The following is an 18187-nucleotide window of genomic DNA, read 5'->3' on the forward strand; positions in this document are numbered from 1 at the left end:
TGCTCATGACGCTTGCCGTAGGTTGGAGTTTCCAAAGGTCAGACAGGTAAATGCAGAGGTGTGACTTGGCGGTCAGAAATTCAATTGTACATACTAGGTCAAAATCTATTCCATTATATCCCATCGCAGAGTGTTCATCTGGCCGAGCCGAAATCGTGGTCAATTGGAACATAAAACTTTCATCTCTAATGTCGATGGGCACGGCTCTCGTGTCTCGTGCCTCGGACTCTCGTGTCACGACTATCTCAATCTACAAAAAAAAGAAACCTGAAGGACCACGATATCTTATACGAACGGCGGCTTCAAAAGTCTCGTCGTGCCCATTTTCATCAGCTCTCCAAATGACACTTCGACCATGCTGATTTCACTCAGGAAACACGCTATCAGACGGCACGAGACACTAATACCATGAATACACGTCGATTTGAGTACGCAAGTACGATCGACGTGGCATAAGGCGGGTCGTAGGCTGTCTCACGAAATACGGCCGACGCCTGACGCAACGTGTCAGATTGACCCGAAGCGCCGTGAATGAACGACAAATAGCGAGACTCGAGAGCGCGAAACAAACTGGGTGGATATTAACTAACATGATCAAATAATGGATAGTATTATATGGTTATGATAATTTTTGTTCAGTGTATGAAATGTGAGACTTGCTTTAGCTGCCGGCTCACAAGCGTAAATAATGCAAACTTCAAATAAGGAAACATAAATCATTCACGAATTGTTATTGGCATCCGAAACTGTATCACAACGGCTCAATGTTACGGCACAACGGCAAAGAACAAACTCGCGAATCTATGCTGGAATCCCTCAAATGTACGTAAGTACCATAGCCCAAGTATGAAATGCATACAAACTTTTGCACAATATCGTACATTCCAAGAAGCGTAATGTTGTGGAGTTGTGGTCCAGCTGATCAGTGATCACGGATCAGTGCTGTGCGTAAAGCCGCTAATCAAACACCTTGCAACGATAAGCCCGAAAGATGGAGTAGAAAATCCATCCTGTTTTATCGTACAAACATGGACTAAGCCAAATGAACTTACAAAACGTGCCATGATATAGAAAACATTCGTATTTCGCATATCACCGTACCACCTTGTGTCGCCAACAACCAACCTGTCCCCCCTCAAATATAAAAATCACTTTCCTAGCAGGCGCCTCCCGCCTGTGCCGATTCTTCACTCTCTCCCTCGCTCTGCCCACTCTCTCCATCCATCAGCACCAGCATCAGGGCGGCCACCGTCCTCACATTAACACTGTTCCCCACCAGCTTGTACCGCTGTCGGTCCGTCAGCTCGGCCGGGAACGAAAACCACTCCGGATAGCACATCAGCCGGGCCGCCTCTTGGGGCGAGAACCAGCGCAGCTGCAGCGGCCGCAGCCGGTCGGCCCGCGCCGGGTCGCCAGGGGGCAGCAGACGCGCGACGGCAAACGCGGCGTCTAGTGCGCCACTCTCGCCACCGTCACCGCCACCTCCCTCGCTGTTGTTGTCGGGTAACAGTACCGACCCTGCCCCTTCCACTAGATGTCCATAACCACTGGTGAGGCAGCAAGAGCGGCGGCTGCTCGGTCGGACAATGTCGAGCAGTTCACCGTAGCGACAGAGCACTTTGTCGGGTAGCAGTAGCCGACTGGTATCCGAGGGAGCCACGTCTGCCAGAAACTGGCCCAGAGTGGGCGGTAGTAGACCACCTGCGGAGAGACGCAGGTCAGATTTTGGTCACACTTCTGGAAACATAAGTCACACATCGGGAAAGCGAGGTCACATCGGGAGATGAAGATCACATATCAGGAAACGGAGGTCACGCCAAAAACCGTTCACATAACGAAGATACACATCGGGAAATGGATGTCAAACATCAGGAAACGGAGATCGTATACCGGGAAACGAATGTCGCACATCGACGTACTGTCGTGCTGTGTATGGGGTGGAGAGGGAAAGCACGCTGGGTTCGTTGACCTAAGCAGGTTCCGGATATCGAGATTGCGCATCGCTGCATATGAAATCGCAACGGACAGCGGCTATGCAGGAAACTGTTAACGGATTTAATACTGAGCTTCGCGTACAAGAAGGTTAGAATACTAACCTGAAACCACTTAAGGGCAACACAAAAAAACATCGTATCGTAGGCAGTATCGTAGGCCTCATCTTAAATGGAATCAGTGTCCTCGAATCAATGATGTTATGACAAGAATTATAACAAGGTTTCCGTACCTGCGCTGTCGTCGTGAGAGTCCCACTTCCCGGACATATATTCAGAAAGTCTGTCCAGAACTGGTTTGTTGCAGCTGTTGCAGGCAGAATCTGAGTTATTGGTGTGACCGCAAGTACAAAACGGCAACTCTTCTAGAACCTGTGAAACACGAAACATCGGGGATTTATCGGTATGCAAGATAACAGGCTAAAGCGAGAGTGCGAAAGGACAAAGGCGAAAGGAAGCAGGGATATACACGTGTGAACCGAAAACGTTTCTGAGAAATGGAATATTTTTACGATGGAGTGACATATATCAAAATTAGAAACCAATGATAAAGGATGGGAGTATTTTAAAGTATTTTGCTTATTTGGTCGCAAATCTTTTGCTAAGCCTAGTCATTAGCCAACAATGTTCACTGGCATGCCTAATTTCTATAAGACTGGGTAGTGGGTACGGAGAATAAGTCTTTAACGATCACTAAAACCAATACGAATTTAAAATGCATTTCCTGTTTATAACTAAAAATCCGTTCATAGTTACTTTGAGGATTCTAATCGAGACAAAGAACACGTCCGTCACCTTGCCCATCTCTATAACGCAACAACTCTACAGTCTGAGCCCCACCCACCCACCACCTGGTATCACTGACCTGGCCCTCGGGCGGCTGTTCAAATGTGAACGGTCGTCGGCGCGCCAGCAGATAGTAGCGAGACCGTGAGTTGGGCACTCCGAGCTGGGAGGGTGTCAGCAGCAGCTCGCGCCAGTGCAGGCCGAGCTGGCGCAGTGTGGTGATGAGAGCATCTCGTGCAGCAGACCGCTCGAAGCCGCGCACGTTCTCCAGAAGGATGTAGCGCGGAGGTCGGCGCAGACGAGGTAGAACGTCCAGCACGTGCAGGAAGGAGACGGTCCGCGCGTCACTGGTGTCGCCCTGCAGACCGAGTCTGAAACATGGAGAGGAAAGAGTAATTAGTGGTGGGTATGGCTCTAGAGAAGCGGGTGTCCTTTCATTAGCCTGCTGTCTGTATTTACCTGGTCTAAGTTTCTCTCGTAAATTGTAACTCTTTCTTGATTCCCTCGTAAATTGTAACTCTTTCTTGAAATAAAAGGAACATCGTGAAAGCAACGCATCCACAGTCTGAAACTCTCGAAATATCTTTCATGATTTCCTTAGCATGCACAAAATTGTAAAGAGCCTAGATTTCAATAGACGACAGACACGTGCGCACGTGCAGGCTGACGCTTCCAGGTCTCAAGAACGGCCGGGCCGATTGCACTCAAATTCGGTACACTTCTAGAGACCGATCAGAAGGGTGCCGTGCACAAGTCAGTTAGTATGTATTTGCATGTGTCACGGTTTGATTGCAACTGCACGTGCGCACGTGTAGGGGTCGCTTCCAGATCTCGGAAACGGCTGGGCCGATTCATATTAAATTCGGTACACCGCTAGAGACCGGCGAAAAGGGTGCCGTGCAAAAGTCAATTGGGACCCAGCTTGCACGTGCGCACGTGCAGGGTGCCGCTTCGAGATCTCGAAAACGGCCGGGTCGATTGCACTCAAATTTGGCACACCGCTAGAGACCGGTTAGTAGAGTGCAGTGCACGTCAGTTCGTAGCACACCTACTCCGGTCTGCACGTGCAAGGCTCATCCTCTCGTTTGGCGGCGGGCGTTTTTGCGGCGTTACAGTGGTGCTTGCTCAAACAACCTGCGGTCCCGCGATGCGGAGCCCAGCATCGCAGATGCTGGTAGACGACAGATGGTCAGGCCATAGTCCATGCAACATATTATTACATCTGAGCCACGTAATAAAATATTATTGTTACAATACAATAGCGGTGATAATCGTTGGATAACGCCGAATCCCAACAATCAGTCATGGCTGCTAAACTCGATGATCTACCTAACAATGCAAGCATTGAACGAGTCTGGAATAAATAATTCAGACAGGCTTTTCGACAAAATACCTACACGGTTGGAAATCAGCTAGGCCGTCCGATTTGCTTGTCAGTTGATTTGTGACGACTGTTTACAACTTCATCTCTTCGGACAAGAATGGTATATGATAGCTTCCGACTAAAAATTGGCATCAAACTGTTCCTTTACACATAATGTCGATGTCACAGATGTCGCTGATAACATCGCTATTGCATCGTTTATGTATAGATGCCAATAAAACACAGAATAATGCGATACAAGAGAAACATTAGCATCGCTAGCAGAAGCAAACTGATGGCCACCATTAGCTACGAAGAAGTGCCACGCTGAAAGTTCGCCGGCAGGTCTGTGGTACCGGAAGAGCCTCCTGCCGTGAACATGTCTCCAGCTCGACGTTACGAGAGGAACTGGACGACAGAATCGTCACTTTTGTAAGAAATATGGGGATGTGTCGTTGTTTTCAGCGGTAAGGGGGATGTGCGTTCTTTTCTAAGAGCAAGAAGTGGACCGATTCTTTCCTCCCAAGTGTGACCTGAGGTTAATGGTTTGCGATAAATAGCCATTCAACATAATATGTTCGCGCTTTGGAACGTTAAGCCTTTCATATTTAAAAAGGTCACGATAACAGCTTTTCGTCGTCACTGACTACAAAGCAAAAAATTAAACTATGAATATCAGCAGAGAACAATCGCCTGAAGAGTGAAGATTCCAGCTCGATTGCCTACTTGGCCACCCAAGTACCAGCAATCGCCAGATCATTGAACCACCTTTCTCCCCATCCACGTAAGGCGCATAACGCACCAGCCAAGAACACGTGTGAGCTCCCAACCAATACTACATATGTAATCCTAGCGAGAAATCAAACGCGCCGGAGCCGGCGGAACACAGCGGTTTGCGCGTGACCCACGCGTTTGACCGCTGTTCTGAGGGGATTAACGCGCCCCGCCTGACGGGCCGATGCTCCATCCATCATGCGTACGGACCGGTTATCCTGCGCCGCCGTCCGGTCTGGCACACGTGTGTGACGCACGTGCGTACCGGTCGGCCACCGCCGACGGCGCGTCGGCCGGTATATAACCGGCGAGCGGCGCTCAGAAGTCGAGCCAGCTCCACAGCAGCAGCACAGCTCCCACTGCCCCCGGTCCACCTCTCCGGCCACAGACACCTCACCATGATCTTCCGCAGCGCAGTTCTCCTCATGGCCGTCTCCGCCGCAGCCGCGTATTACGGCAAAAAGCCGACCGAATTCGTCCCCCAGACGTGCAACAAACAGTGCGGCGCCAACGAGGTCTGCGAGGTACAAGTCTGCCACGTGTGCGTTCCAGAGCCTCCCTCGTGCAAAAACCTGCAGTGTAAGGACACGGAGTTCTGCGAGGACACGCCTACCGGCCCTGTGTGCCGGCGCAAGACGTGCGCCCACATCAAGTGCGCGGCAGGCGAGGAGTGTAAGGACACCGCTGACGGGCCCGACTGCGTGCCCGACGTCCCCTCCTGCGAGGGCTTCTTCTGCCGGCGCGGCACCAACTGCTACATTCGTGGCGGCTCGCCCATCTGTCTGCCCAACACCTGCGAGGTGCGCGAGTGTCAGCACGGTCTGACCTGCATCGACACGCCCAGCGGCGCCCTCTGCAGGCGCGGGAAGAAGACCAAGGGCTGCGGCAAAAAGTACTGCCCGCCCAACACCATGTGCGAGAACGGTGACGACGGTCCCACCTGCAAGATCATCTAAACTACAGGGATAACAGAGTGATTCAGTCAACTCAGGCAACAAAACGTGAACCTACCTACTCCGTTCCATGACAGGACCAGACCAAGATCAGTAAGTCATCAAAATTCAGATGCAATTCTTACGCAGCGACAAAACGCAACAGCGTGAGCTCGGGGCAGCCAGGACATGCAAGAAAATCTACTAACTGCAGGCTCGTTTTTCTAGTTCGATTCGCCTTTAGCAACATGCTTTAAAATTTCCGATCAAAATCGCGATCTCATATAATTATCAAGCGACTAGTGTGTACTTGCCGATGTTATTTATTACTTCGCAGTTGACGCTCGCACTTGAGTTACGTCAGCCGTCGATTATCTCTCGACATGACAAAAGCTTGTGCCTGTCTCATTTGTGTTTTTTATATGTGATGGTACAACACTGAATATACCAGCGTTGAAAACATTGTAACCGCGTTTCGTCAACTACCAACTACTATCAATAGAGAAGGACAGTTAGGATTGCCCCAGTGATGTATTGCAGCAGTAGTCCATTCATTTGTCACGTAAAAGCTGCAACAAACACGCACAGATCACGCACCGTCAGTCACATGAAGCTCATGCAGTGCTCATGCACGATTCATGCACGACAGCCCTGCGCAAGAAGCTATGCGGACAAGACAATCGAGCAAGCATTCTAGCGATTTGTTTGACAGTGCATTATTCACAAGCAATCATTCACATTTTGTACTGTCTGGCGTCTGCTGAACATTCTGTTGTGATCAGTGTCAATTCAAAGTAGTGGCCAGCTCATTAGAAAACAAATGACTCCATAGCGTAGCCACAGTTGACCGCAGACATTTAACACATAAACGTATGGATACGTACTTCGTTTGCAAGATGAAGGAGTTCAATGGTCCACAATACGCCTGTCATCAATGAACAATTACTTTAGCACGTTTGCACTGTAAGAGAAGGCAAAACATGTGTGAGCAAACCCGGCAGCCACGATTGCAACACAAAGCAAACGTCCCAACATCCCATGCAGTGCAAATTCCGCAGGCAGACATGCACAGGTAAGTGTTGCACATTCGCATGCCCTAAGCAATAAACTGAACTGGCACCTCCTATTCCTTCAATTCCCCCTCTCGGCGGTAACATGGCTCCCCAAAATCCGGTGAGGATTTTATGATCCTGAGAACAAATCCCGGATGCACAGAGGCGCACTTAACAAACTTAAAGATAACTTCCGCAAACACCCCATCACAGCTGAGTTCTTTGCAGCCGCTCCGCCGGGTGCCGCAATCACTGGCCGCGTTGTCTCAGCACTCGCCCAAAGTCCGCGCAAAAACCGCAACGGCCGATTCGACGAACCACTCTGTTCCAGCTCCGTCGAAGATCGCGAGCTGAAATCTCCAGCCCCGCTGCTCGACTCACTGACTCCCCGACTGGGAATCACACTGCCCACGTCTCATGAGAGAAATGAGACGGTGCACGGGGCGGTCATACTCCTGACCGTTTACACGCACTCGCACCCTTCGCACAAGTCCGTCCGTAGCCGGGTACGTCGCCACAACCAGGCCTAGTGGCCAGGCGCCTCGCGGTTGGCTGTCATCAACCATGATGACAACGTCGTCCTCCTGCAGGTTGTGTTCTGGCCGCTGCCATTTCCGCCTCTCCTGCAGAGACGGCAGGAACTCGCGTCGCCACCGCGTCCAGAATTCGGTGGCGAGGTGCTGTACTCTCCTCCACCGTCGTCGCCCATACAGGTCCGCGGAGCAGAACATCCCAGGGGCAGGAAGGACGACCTTTGATTTTAGGGTGAGGAGTTGGAGAGGTGTCAATGGCTCCACAGTATCACTACTGGACATGCTACAGTAGGTCAAGGGCCTGCTGTTGATGATGGCTTCAGCCTCGGCGAAAAGAGTTTGCAGAAGTTCGTCGTCGAGCTGTTGACCATTAGCGCTCAGCAGACTGGTCAGCGCCGTTCTCGCCGTTCGGATTTGGCGTTCCCAAACGCCTCCCATATGGCTCGCATATGGCACATTGAATGCGAACTCCACCCAGTCGCAGTTGTCTTTACTGAGTGTCTGAGCGATTCGCTTGTGATCCTCTTCTTTCAGAGCGCTCTCCAACAGGTTCTTCCCACCAATGAAGTTAGTTCCATTGTCGCAGTATATACGCCTGATGGGACCTCTCCTGCAGATAAAACGACGATATGCGTTGATGAATGAGTCAGCGGTCAGAGAACTGATCACTTCCAGGTGAGCAGCTCGGGAAGCGAAACAGGTAAACATCAGACCCCATCTCTTTACTTCACTGCGCTTCTCTCGTACGAAGAACGGGCCAAACGCGTCCACGCCACAGAACTCGAAAGGCTCCGACATTTCCGTTCGCTCAGTTGGCAAATCCGCCATCTTCTGGCCACAAGGACTTCCTCTGATCCTTCGGCACTGGATGCACCCCAAAATGCACTTCGAGACCACTGACCTTCCATGGAGTATCCAATATCCACGGTGCCGGATCTCACTGAGAGTCGATTCACGTCCTGCGTGGTGCAGTTCTTCGTGAGCATTGTAGACAATCAGCTTCGTGACTTGACCTTCCTTCGGCAAGATCACTGGATGGATGACTTCAAAGGGCAGACTACTCCTCCTGAGACGTCCCCCAGCGCGCAGCAGTCCATCGTCCGCAACGAACGGATTCAACCGCTTCAGGGAGCTGGTACCGTCTGCTGTCACTCCAGAAGTCATCTTCGTTGCGTCAGTTTTCATTTCCTTCACAAAACACTCTTCCTGTACTGCTCTCAGGATGACTTTCTCGGCCTCTTGCATCTCCTTCACACTGACTGGATCTGATTCTCTTCTCGGTCCACTCGGTGAACATTTCTCCGACTTGCCGCCACTCTTGGACCTGATCCTCTCCAAGAGGAGCGTTCTGTAGCGAAGACAAAGGGCCACTGATCTCTTCGCCCGATACCAGCTCGAGAAGTACGACAGTCTTGAAGACATCGTACCATACGACTTCGGCAGCTGTCCTGTACTAGTTCCGCTTTGGAATGCCGCCGCCTTGACTTCCCGATCATCTGCGGGCACCTCGACAATGATTTCACCACCCGGAAGACTTCCGGGCTGTTTCAGGAAGGAGGGGCCCTCCCACCATAGGGTGCTCGTCTTGAGACTGTCGGCCCGCATCCCGCGTGAGACTAGGTCGGCAGGGTTGTCCGCTGACTGGACATACCTCCACTGTCGGGCTGACGAGAACTGTCTGATCTCTTGCACTCTGTTAGCCACGTAGACGTGGAACCGTTTGCTTTCGTTTTGAACGTAACCCAACACGGCCAAACTATCTGTCCAGAAGTGTTCGGTGAGGTTTGGCAGACAGAGCTCACTTCGCAGGAAGACACTTGTCCTCACTGCTACCACAGCTGCAGCCAGCTCCAGTCTTGGGATTGTCACTGACTTCTTCGGTGTGACACGACTCTTGCTCATGACCAGTGACGTTGTAACTGATCCATCTTGATCTATGATACGCAAGTAACTGCATGCTCCATATCCATCTAGGCTTGCGTCCGAGAAGTGGTGCAGTTCACATCTGCAGTCCGCCAGGCTGTGCTCAGAGAAGGCGTACCTTCTTGGAATAGAGATGTCTGCGATCTGCTTCAGGTCCGTCTTCCATTCCTCCCACGGGGGCTCGACGTGGTCCGGAACAGGCTCATCCCAGTCACGCCCGTCACAGCACAGTTGCTTCACAATGTTCTTTCCTAGAAGTGTGAATGGGGCCACCCAGCCGAGTGGGTCATACAGGGAGCTGACCATGGAGAGGATTCCTCTCCTGGTTGTCGGCTTCACTGAGATGTCCGTATTTATGTGGAACGAGTCTTCTTGAAGATTCCATTTCATGCCGAGTGCGTGTTCAATGACAGTCCTTTCAGAGATGTCCACGTGCTCCAAGGACTTTGCACGCCGGCTCTCGGGAACACTTGCCACCACCTCGGGACAGTTGGATGTGAACTTATGCAGCTCAAAACCTCCACTCGAGCACATGCTGATCGTGTCCTTGACCAGCTGCACACTTGACTTCTCTTCGGTAGTCGACGTCAGACCATCATCCACATAGAAATCTCTTCTGATGAAGTCTGCCGCGTCAGATCCAAACACTTCTTCGTACTGGTCGGCTGTCTTGTTCAGGGCACTCATGGCGCACGCCGGCGAAGATGAAGCGCCGAACAGATGTGTCGTCATCCGGTACTCGGATGGCTCTCGCCGCATGTCGCCGTTCTCCCACCATAGAAACCTTATCAGGTCTCTGTCTTCGGGGGCTACCCTGACTTGGTTGAACATGCCCTTCACGTCACATGTGATACCGATGCGCTCCTTTCGAAACCGAGTCAGGATGCCGCACAGGTTGTTGGACACATCGGGCCCTTGCATGAGCTGGTTGTTCAGGGAACATCCCTGGAATTCTCCACTGCAATCAAACACTACGCGCAGCTTCTGTTTGGTTTGACTGTACACTCCGTGGTGAGCGACATACCATACCTTCCCGTCGTCACGGCATCGCTCGTCATCCGGAACAGCTTCAGCGTAGCCTTTATCGAGCATATCCTGCATGTATGCTTGATACTCTTCTTTCAAGCGCGGCTGCGATAGCAAGCGTCTCCTGAGGGAAGCAAGACGCTGCTCTGCCATGATCCGGTTGTTCGGGAACTGAGAGTCCGGGTCTTTCAGCGGCAGCGGTGCTACGAAGTGTCCATCTTCTCCCTGCACCATCTGCTCTTTCATCAACGTCTCGAACCTCATGTCCTCTTGTGACATCTTGGCACCCTTTGAGACCTCCTTGAAGTCACTATCGAAGAGATGTGATACTTGTTCTGGAGTAACTTCTCTCACTTGCATCCTGAAGGCAAAGTGTCGCCTGATAGTGACGTCACTACCCACGTTGACGAGGTAGCAGCCTGAAGAGGGCGTCGTCGGTGTCTCGACCGTGCCCACAACAGACCACCCCAGTTCAGTGCGAACTGCCCAGGGTTCGTTGTCTCCACCTGTGACTGTTTGCAGAGGCTTGATGGCTGCACCACAGTTCAACCCCAACAGCAGACCGATGTCAGCCTCTTCATAGTACCTCGGTAGGCTCGATGCCACTTCTGTGAGATGCTCCCAAGCCTGAACTGTTGACTTCCTTGGGATCAGCTGTCGATCAAGAAGAATGTCATCCCGTGTGTACGTGGTTGGTAGTTCAATCTCGGTGCCTGTGCTCAGGGATTCGATGACCAGGTCCTTTACAGCCAGTGACTCCAGCCTTGACTTGCCGGCCATCGTGCTTAGCTCCAACTGTATCGGTTCACCGTCAGCTTGCAGAGAGTCCCGAACGCTGCTCTTCAGGAAGCACGCGTCCGACTGTGAATCCAAAACTGCATACGTCACCAGGTTCAACTCCGGATGAAGTCTGTGCCAGATCCTGACGGGTACGATCATCGAATGTGAGCAGGGTGTCGTCCCTCGTTCGGCTGTCACCTGCAGTGACGTTGCAGTCTGAGTAGATCCATCGTGGACCGATCTCTTCTCTTGTGTCTCCCTGTGCACGGAGGCCAGTCGTTCGTCGTGCAGCAGGGTCGGGTGTCGTTTGCCGCATCTGTCACAGGTCTCCTTGCGCCTACATTCACGCCAGCGATGGCCAGCTCGAAGACAACCGCGACAGAGACGATATCTCTTTACCAGCTCGTGACGTTCATCTAACGAGCTAGATCTGAAGACATCACAAAGTCCAGTGATGTGTCGTCCTGGACACAACAAGCACTTGATAGGCGTCGGATCCAGTGAGCCTCCAGTGTGTCCGCTACGTAGTTCAGTTGCCGGCCTGGGGGCGCCTGCTGATGACAGGAAGGTCCTGACTCTACCATTAGCGGGTTGTGTTTGCGGGCGACGCTGGCTCCGCGTCTCTTCCTGGGTCGCCAGCATCGCCACGGGGCCCGAGGCGATTCTTGCTTCTCTTGCAAGAAATGTGACAAATTCATCGAACGATGGGTAACACGGTTCTTGGCCAGGCTCTGGCTCGTAGATTTTCTTGTCCACGATCCTTTTCCACTTATCGACGATGTACCTCGGCAGCTTCTTCAAGATCATTGCATTCTCTTCTGCTTCGCCTAGCGTTCTCATGCCTGGCACGACATCAGCAGTAGCAGAACACCCATCTAGAAAGTCAGCCAGCTGTTGCAGGGCCTTGGTGTCGCCCGGTTTGATCACAGGCCAGTCCCTCAGTCTTTTCTTGTAGCTTGTGACGGTAATGAAGCTGTTCCCATATCGCTCGATGAGGCGTGCCTTCGCTCGGTCATACGCGTCGTTGGTCCTGAGGCACAGCAGTCCGTGTATCGCACTCCTCGCTTCTCCGGCCGTGTAACGAGACATGTAGTTCAGCCGTTCAACTGGAGACTCGGTCTTGCTTTCAATGAAGGACTCAAACGACTTTAACCAAAGCGGAAAGTCTTCAACGTTGCCCTTGAAAACGTCTGGCTCCAGCTTAGGGAGATCACTTCTTTTGTTCTGAGCTGACAACAGCGTTGACAGACCCGTCAGCAGTTGTTCTTGAGATGTCATCTCAGCGTTTCCTTGCGGATCACCGACTGCGTCCAACGGAACTCTTGTTGAGCGACTGATACCGAGGCCAGCTGTGTCGATGGTTGGACCTTCAGTTTCTTGATAGTTTCTCAGTGTTGCGGCTTCATGCATAGCAGCAGGAGCTTGCTGATGTTCGACACACATGCGAGGTCTTGCTCCTGTTTCCATAACAAACATCTCTTCTTCTTCCTCTGCAATCCGGTTTGCAGCTTCCCTCTGTGCTGCACTGACTTCAATTTGTGTCTTCAGCCGAAGCTCTTCTTCTTTCCATTCGAGTTCCTGTCTCATTTGGTCCAGTTTCCTCCTACTCTGGAGAGCAGCCATCTTCGCTTCCGCTTCAGCTCGCTGACGCTCATCCTGAAGGCGGGTTTCGAGCAGCTTAGCACGAAACGAGCTTGCAGTGCTCTTTCGAGATGCAGCGCTTTTGTTGTCATCATCGCGTTCAATCCTGAGGTCGGTTTGAGGCGTCTCTTGCGTCACACCCTGTCCTCCAACTGCACCAGGTGCAGCACTTGAATACGGGCGGCAGAGAAGCCCTCTTGGATCTTGTTGTCTTAGAAGACCAAGAATCACTTTCATTTCTTCCAGTTGCTGGCCATGTTTCTTGTCATGTTGGAGTCTGTCTTCAGGATCCAGCAGTTCTTGGAGTTCCTGTTCAATCTGTAGGAACTCCTGATGGCAAAGCATCCATTTGTCCAGAAGTTCCTGACTGATATCGTCTGCTATTTCCATACCATCTTCAGTCAGTATGCGCACTGACAGCTTGTTAAGCTCCTTGCAGTATCTGTTATATGCCTGTGTCTTGATACCACATTGGTATTCTCTGCCAGCTTCAGTCATCTTCTTTCCTCTTGTTGGTCGTGACCCTTCACATACAGTTGTCTTCTTCTCTTGCACTTGAACCCTCTGTTGATCCATCTTGTCTTCAATTCTCCTCTTCAGTGATACCAATGACAAGGATGGGACATTACATTGGACAGAAGGTAAGCTTGTTCAGCTTGTGTTCATTGAGTGACTGGAAAAGGAAGCAGCAAACGAACTTTTACTGTAACCGCGTTTCGTCAACTACCAACTACTATCAATAGAGAAGGACAGTTAGGATTGCCCCAGTGATGTATTGCAGCAGTAGTCCATTCATTTGTCACGTAAAAGCTGCAACAAACACGCACAGATCACGCACCGTCAGTCACATGAAGCTCATGCAGTGCTCATGCACGATTCATGCACGACAGCCCTGCGCAAGAAGCTATGCGGACAAGACAATCGAGCAAGCATTCTAGCGATTTGTTTGACAGTGCATTATTCACAAGCAATCATTCACATTTTGTACTGTCTGGCGTCTGCTGAACATTCTGTTGTGATCAGTGTCAATTCAAAGTAGTGGCCAGCTCATTAGAAAACAAATGACTCCATAGCGTAGCCACAGTTGACCGCAGACATTTAACACATAAACGTATGGATACGTACTTCGTTTGCAAGATGAAGGAGTTCAATGGTCCACAATACGCCTGTCATCAATGAACAATTACTTTAGCACGTTTGCACTGTAAGAGAAGGCAAAACATGTGTGAGCAAACCCGGCAGCCACGATTGCAACACAAAGCAAACGTCCCAACATCCCATGCAGTGCAAATTCCGCAGGCAGACATGCACAGGTAAGTGTTGCACATTCGCATGCCCTAAGCAATAAACTGAACTGGCACCTCCTATTCCTTCAATTCCCCCTCTCGGCGGTAACAAACATGAACACCAATTAAGAACACAAAAGTAAAACTCAGCTGTGTTTCTCGCACACCTCACCTGGAGAAGGGCTGACATGGCGGGCTCATGGTGATGACATCGGGCCGCAGTTTGTCCAGCTCGGCGGCGCTGAACGACTGAATGTTCCGCTGCAGGTGGCGCGTGCTCGGAAAGTTGTGCCGGTACACGCTGTTGGCCGTCGTGTTGATGTCGACTGCCGCCACCACCTCCAGAGGAACGCCGCAGTCTGGTGGACACGTGCAGCAAGTGCTGTTAGGTGCGGGAACTGACCAGAAACGGGGTAGTTGGGTATCATAGCAGAACACAGTCTTCAGGACACGTTATGGTCCGGTGCAAGTGGCTGGATACGGTGAAGCAGGGCACGCAATATATTAACATATGGGCGTACCTACAATAAGGCTGAATGCCGTTTGTTCATCGTTATAACCCATGCTACAAAGCGTCGTTTCTCCGATGACTTTTACTCGTAAGTTAGAAAGAAATCCACAAAAAACTGATTCAGTTAAATATAGTACATAACACAGGCAAATGACCTTTGGTCTTTGAATCCTTCAGCCATCACCAGTTTGACCTTTACTTGGGTGTGGGGGAAGGGAGGGGGGGGGGGGGTGTCACTGCTACCTTCCTGTGGGTTAGTGCAAATTGTTGTGGGTAAGCAGATTGTAAGTGGAAAGGTTGGTCAGTGTTGCCGTGACTTCCCCTGGATTCGTTTACATACGCCAGCGCAATGCCAACGACACTGAAGTGTTTAGACAGGACCGACGGAAATGAGTACAGGGTAGGCCAGAAAGATTTACCTGCTTGTTTTCAGTCCATAACTCGAAAAGTTATGAACGGATTTTAATAAAAAACCAGCACCAGCAGGCACGCTAGGCACAAAGTTCTGGAGATGCTAAGGGCTGATGTCTGCCCAGGTCTACCTAAGTGCCTTTTCGAGCTGTCCCGGGTCGCTGAGTGGTTGTCTTGTCAAGCTCCTGCTGCACGACTCTTTGAGGTAATGTGATTAGACTTAGGTTAGACCTGTTCCCTAGCCATGTGTCCTTCGCCAAGATATCGGATAGATGCTCTTGGCGCCACCTCTAAGTTCTGGCAGACCGATGGGCAGGAGCACCGTCCTGCATGAAAAGGCTGGCTGACCTGAGTTTCCGTTAATTTTGCTCCTACACGAGTTTTATGGGCTATGAATACGAGTGTGTCCCTCCAACACTGACGGAAAATTGTCCCAGACACCGGATGATTCTATTAAGTTTACCTATTAGCCATCCTTTTTCAAGAGTGCTCGGATTTCCTAGGTGATTTCGTCATAACGATTTTGGTGGCGGTTGAATGCGGAAGAGCCGTCCTAATTGGGGTCTACATCTGATGCTCTCCTTCTACTTAAACTTTTTCCACCAGCGCTTAATGGTAAGAACTAGTACTCTGAAGTGTCAGGCAACGTCCTTCTGTGTGTTGTCAGCTTAGAAGATGCTAATTGCGCGACTACGCACATCCGAACTGTCAAGTTAGGCCCCCATGTCTAGGCCGTAATTCATGTGCCGATCGCTGGGTAGTGGGTAGTGGGTAAACAATCACCAAGGCTAGTCATCCCCCTGGGTCAAGATCAGCTGTTCAGCTAATCTCCGCCTCAGGGAAGGAGAACGCTCTAAGGAACGCGATATTTGGAAGCATAATGGAAATATGCTTAGTTATCTTGGGTAGATGTAAGATTGTAAGGTATCAAATTTATTTCAAAACTTTTGACGCACCCTATACAAAAACCATATCCAGTAGGTACCTGCCCCTGGCGATTCTTCCAGGGTGATTATTGTGCTATGTTCCATCGTCCATGGTTACCCCAATGGTGTCAACTGTCAACACCGCCATTCAGCTAAATGGCTTGACAACGTAGGTATACCCAGTAATAAAAATAAAGATATGAACATTGAACGGCTAAATGTGGAATCATCTCTTGCATGCATTTTTGCGCCTTTCGTTGGGTTAAGAGCTGTATCGTACAACAACTCTGATCGGCAAGTCATTCACAGCGGATTTGACTACTTAGCCGCGGCAGTAGCGGCGGAACACCTTCAATTAAGGGGGGGGGGGGCACTGCCGACTTTTGGTCCCATTCTTTCCATGCAATGCCCATAGGGCTAATGTTAAAATGCCAAAATAAAAGGGGGGCACGGTGCCCCGGTGCCCTCCCCGTTCCGCCGCCTATGAGCCGCGGCGAAGTGGCGGTTTTCAAGGCCTGCCATCCATCAGCCATGTGCACCTCGTCCTACCAGTTACCACCGAGCGACAACGCCAAACTCACATGAGCCGAGCGCATCTCGTTTACGAATGCTGCAAAATGCATGAACAGATTCTTTCGATGCAACATATTAGGTGCGTCTAACCTACCCGATACATCGTTCCATAAATCGTTCGGAGTTGACTGCTTGAGGCGGTGGAACGGTAATCTAGCCCTGCCATCGGCCATGCACATTTCGTGATCCTCCCATCACCTTGCTTATCTCTCACTCTACCGCCGGCGCCTCGCAGAGCCGAGCGGTGCGTGTCGTGTTGAGAACTTGCGGGCAAACCACGTGATTATGGGATCACCAGCGGTGGCATAATCCATTCTAACCACCCGAGCGGTGCGTGTCGTGTTGAGAACTTGCGGGCAAACCACGTGATGGCGATGATTATGGGACCACCAGCGGTGGCATAATCCATTCTGACCACCGCACACTCAGTTCGACCCAAGAGCACACTCAATTACATGTCGAAGCTCCGACAATATTTTTCTTCAATTTTCCTCATCTAGGTTTCTCATCTGGTCCGTCATGTTCGTCGCAAAGCCAATCCCGCGTCCCACTACACAACATTTGCACTGCACCAAGCCAAAATCCGCACCACACCACACCAAATCCGCACCAGCTGAACAAGCCTGCACAGACAAGATCTCGTCGAAAATGCCATACTTTGCAGACTGGTCCTGCGCATGGCGCATGCCAAATTGCACCAATCAATGCCCAGTTTGCTTAAAAGGTAACAATGCACACAGGGTCTCCATTTATGGAGCAGACCATTTCTATTTTTGGACACGGCACATCCATTCCTGAAACATTGTTCCAAAAATGGAAACGTTTCATAAATGGATCAGACATTGTGTGTGCCTGACTGACATCAGAAAAGTGAAAAACTTCGTGTTAAAATGATACTTAAAATATCTACATATTTCAACGAAATTATTAATTAAAGATCAACTTCACTACTCATACCACGGTCAGATAAATGAAATCCAGCCCGAGGGGTGTTCACGGGCACCGCACACTGCTGCGTGCGCTGTGTGCGGTGCGTCCAGCAGGCGTGGGGGTAGGGGATGGGTAGGCGGCTCTGACGTCACGGCTGCGTGCGGTGGACGGTCCGCTGTGGCCAGTCCCGACCGGCCACAGCGGTCGCTGTGTGCGGTGACGGAAGGCTGACGTAGGGACGCAGTGGGCGGAGCTTCGAGGTTGTGTGCGGTCCGACCGCACACAGGCCCGTGAACAGCCCTCCGCCCCGAGGGCTGAGCCTTACCTTTCATAGCCATGTGCATCCCACCCAGGCCACTGTACAACTCAAGGACATTTAGTTTCATGTTTCCACTTCAATGGTCATTGATAAAAGATATTGTTTAGTAAATTTCAGTACGTAAAAGGCGAATAAAGTCAAATAACGATCGACGGACAGCGGCCGAGACATCTTCTCACACCTCAATGTGTTTTTGTTTACAATTTAAATCCCGCATTATCACGTGTGAGCAAGGACATTGAATAATAATATACTTTGGTGCGATGACGACCGAAGATTTACCTTTTGAAAAATGCGACTTAATTTTTTTACGGTTAAACTTCAATAAATGTTCAAAACATTGTTGAAATACTAGATTTCTACTAGAAATTTGTTTTGTTCGGACAACCAGGTGCAAAAAGTTTTGAAATAAGTCTATTTCCGTCATTTA

At 50.7% G+C, this 18187-nt stretch overlaps 2 protein-coding genes and 1 long non-coding RNA gene across 4 annotated transcripts; 1 reads left to right on the top strand and 2 right to left on the bottom strand.

The window, feature by feature from the left end:
• Positions 1 to 712: 712 nt before the first annotated feature.
• LOC122365246 (tRNA (cytosine(38)-C(5))-methyltransferase-like) lies at positions 713 to 18184 on the bottom strand. 2 transcript variants are annotated; one of them, XM_043336269.1, is made up of 5 exons: positions 18040 to 18184; positions 14260 to 14446; positions 2857 to 3148; positions 2225 to 2363; positions 713 to 1701 (listed from the first exon to the last, which is right to left on the bottom strand). In XM_043336269.1, exons 1-5 carry the CDS (start codon positions 18182 to 18184, stop codon positions 1157 to 1159), a joined length of 1308 nt encoding a protein of 435 aa, XP_043192204.1. In that variant the 3' UTR covers positions 713 to 1156. The 2 variants fall into 2 exon arrangements, with proteins under 2 accessions (XP_043192204.1, XP_043192205.1); XM_043336270.1 differs by having other exon boundaries at positions 17764 to 18083.
• On the top strand, positions 5253 to 6309 carry LOC122365250 (prespore protein Dp87-like). Its single transcript, XM_043336281.1, has one exon. The coding sequence runs from the start codon at positions 5313 to 5315 to the stop codon at positions 5868 to 5870; it is 558 nt and encodes a 185-aa protein (XP_043192216.1). The 5' UTR covers positions 5253 to 5312; the 3' UTR covers positions 5871 to 6309.
• On the bottom strand, positions 6359 to 14192 carry LOC122365251. Its single transcript, XR_006253709.1, has 2 exons — positions 13927 to 14192; positions 6359 to 6807 (listed from the first exon to the last, which is right to left on the bottom strand). It is a non-coding gene; the product is annotated as an uncharacterized LOC122365251 (long non-coding RNA).
• Positions 18185 to 18187: the final 3 nt, after the last annotated feature.

The sequence above is a fragment of the Amphibalanus amphitrite genome, unplaced genomic scaffold (assembly GCF_019059575.1).
Source record: "Amphibalanus amphitrite isolate SeventyFive unplaced genomic scaffold, NRLGWU_Aamphi_draft 000725F_arrow, whole genome shotgun sequence".
NCBI classification, from domain to species: domain Eukaryota; kingdom Metazoa; phylum Arthropoda; class Thecostraca; order Balanomorpha; family Balanidae; genus Amphibalanus; species Amphibalanus amphitrite.

Bases quoted from the DNA above. Each gene is read 5' to 3' on its own strand.
- LOC122365250 (XM_043336281.1), top strand. From the start codon at position 5,313: ATGATCTTCCGCAGCGCAGTTCTCCTCATGGCCGTCTCCGCCGCAGCC.
- LOC122365246 (XM_043336269.1), bottom strand. From the start codon at position 18,184: ATGACGGAAATAGACTTATTTCAAAACTTTTTGCACCTGGTTGTCCGA. The intron at 14,447-18,039 runs GTAAATCTTCGG...CGTGTCCACCAG, and splicing joins TAAGTCGCATTTTTCAAAAG to ACTGCGGCGTTCCTCTGGAG. The intron at 1,702-2,224 runs GTACGGAAACCT...GTCTCTCCGCAG, and splicing joins CTCTCACGACGACAGCGCAG to GTGGTCTACTACCGCCCACT.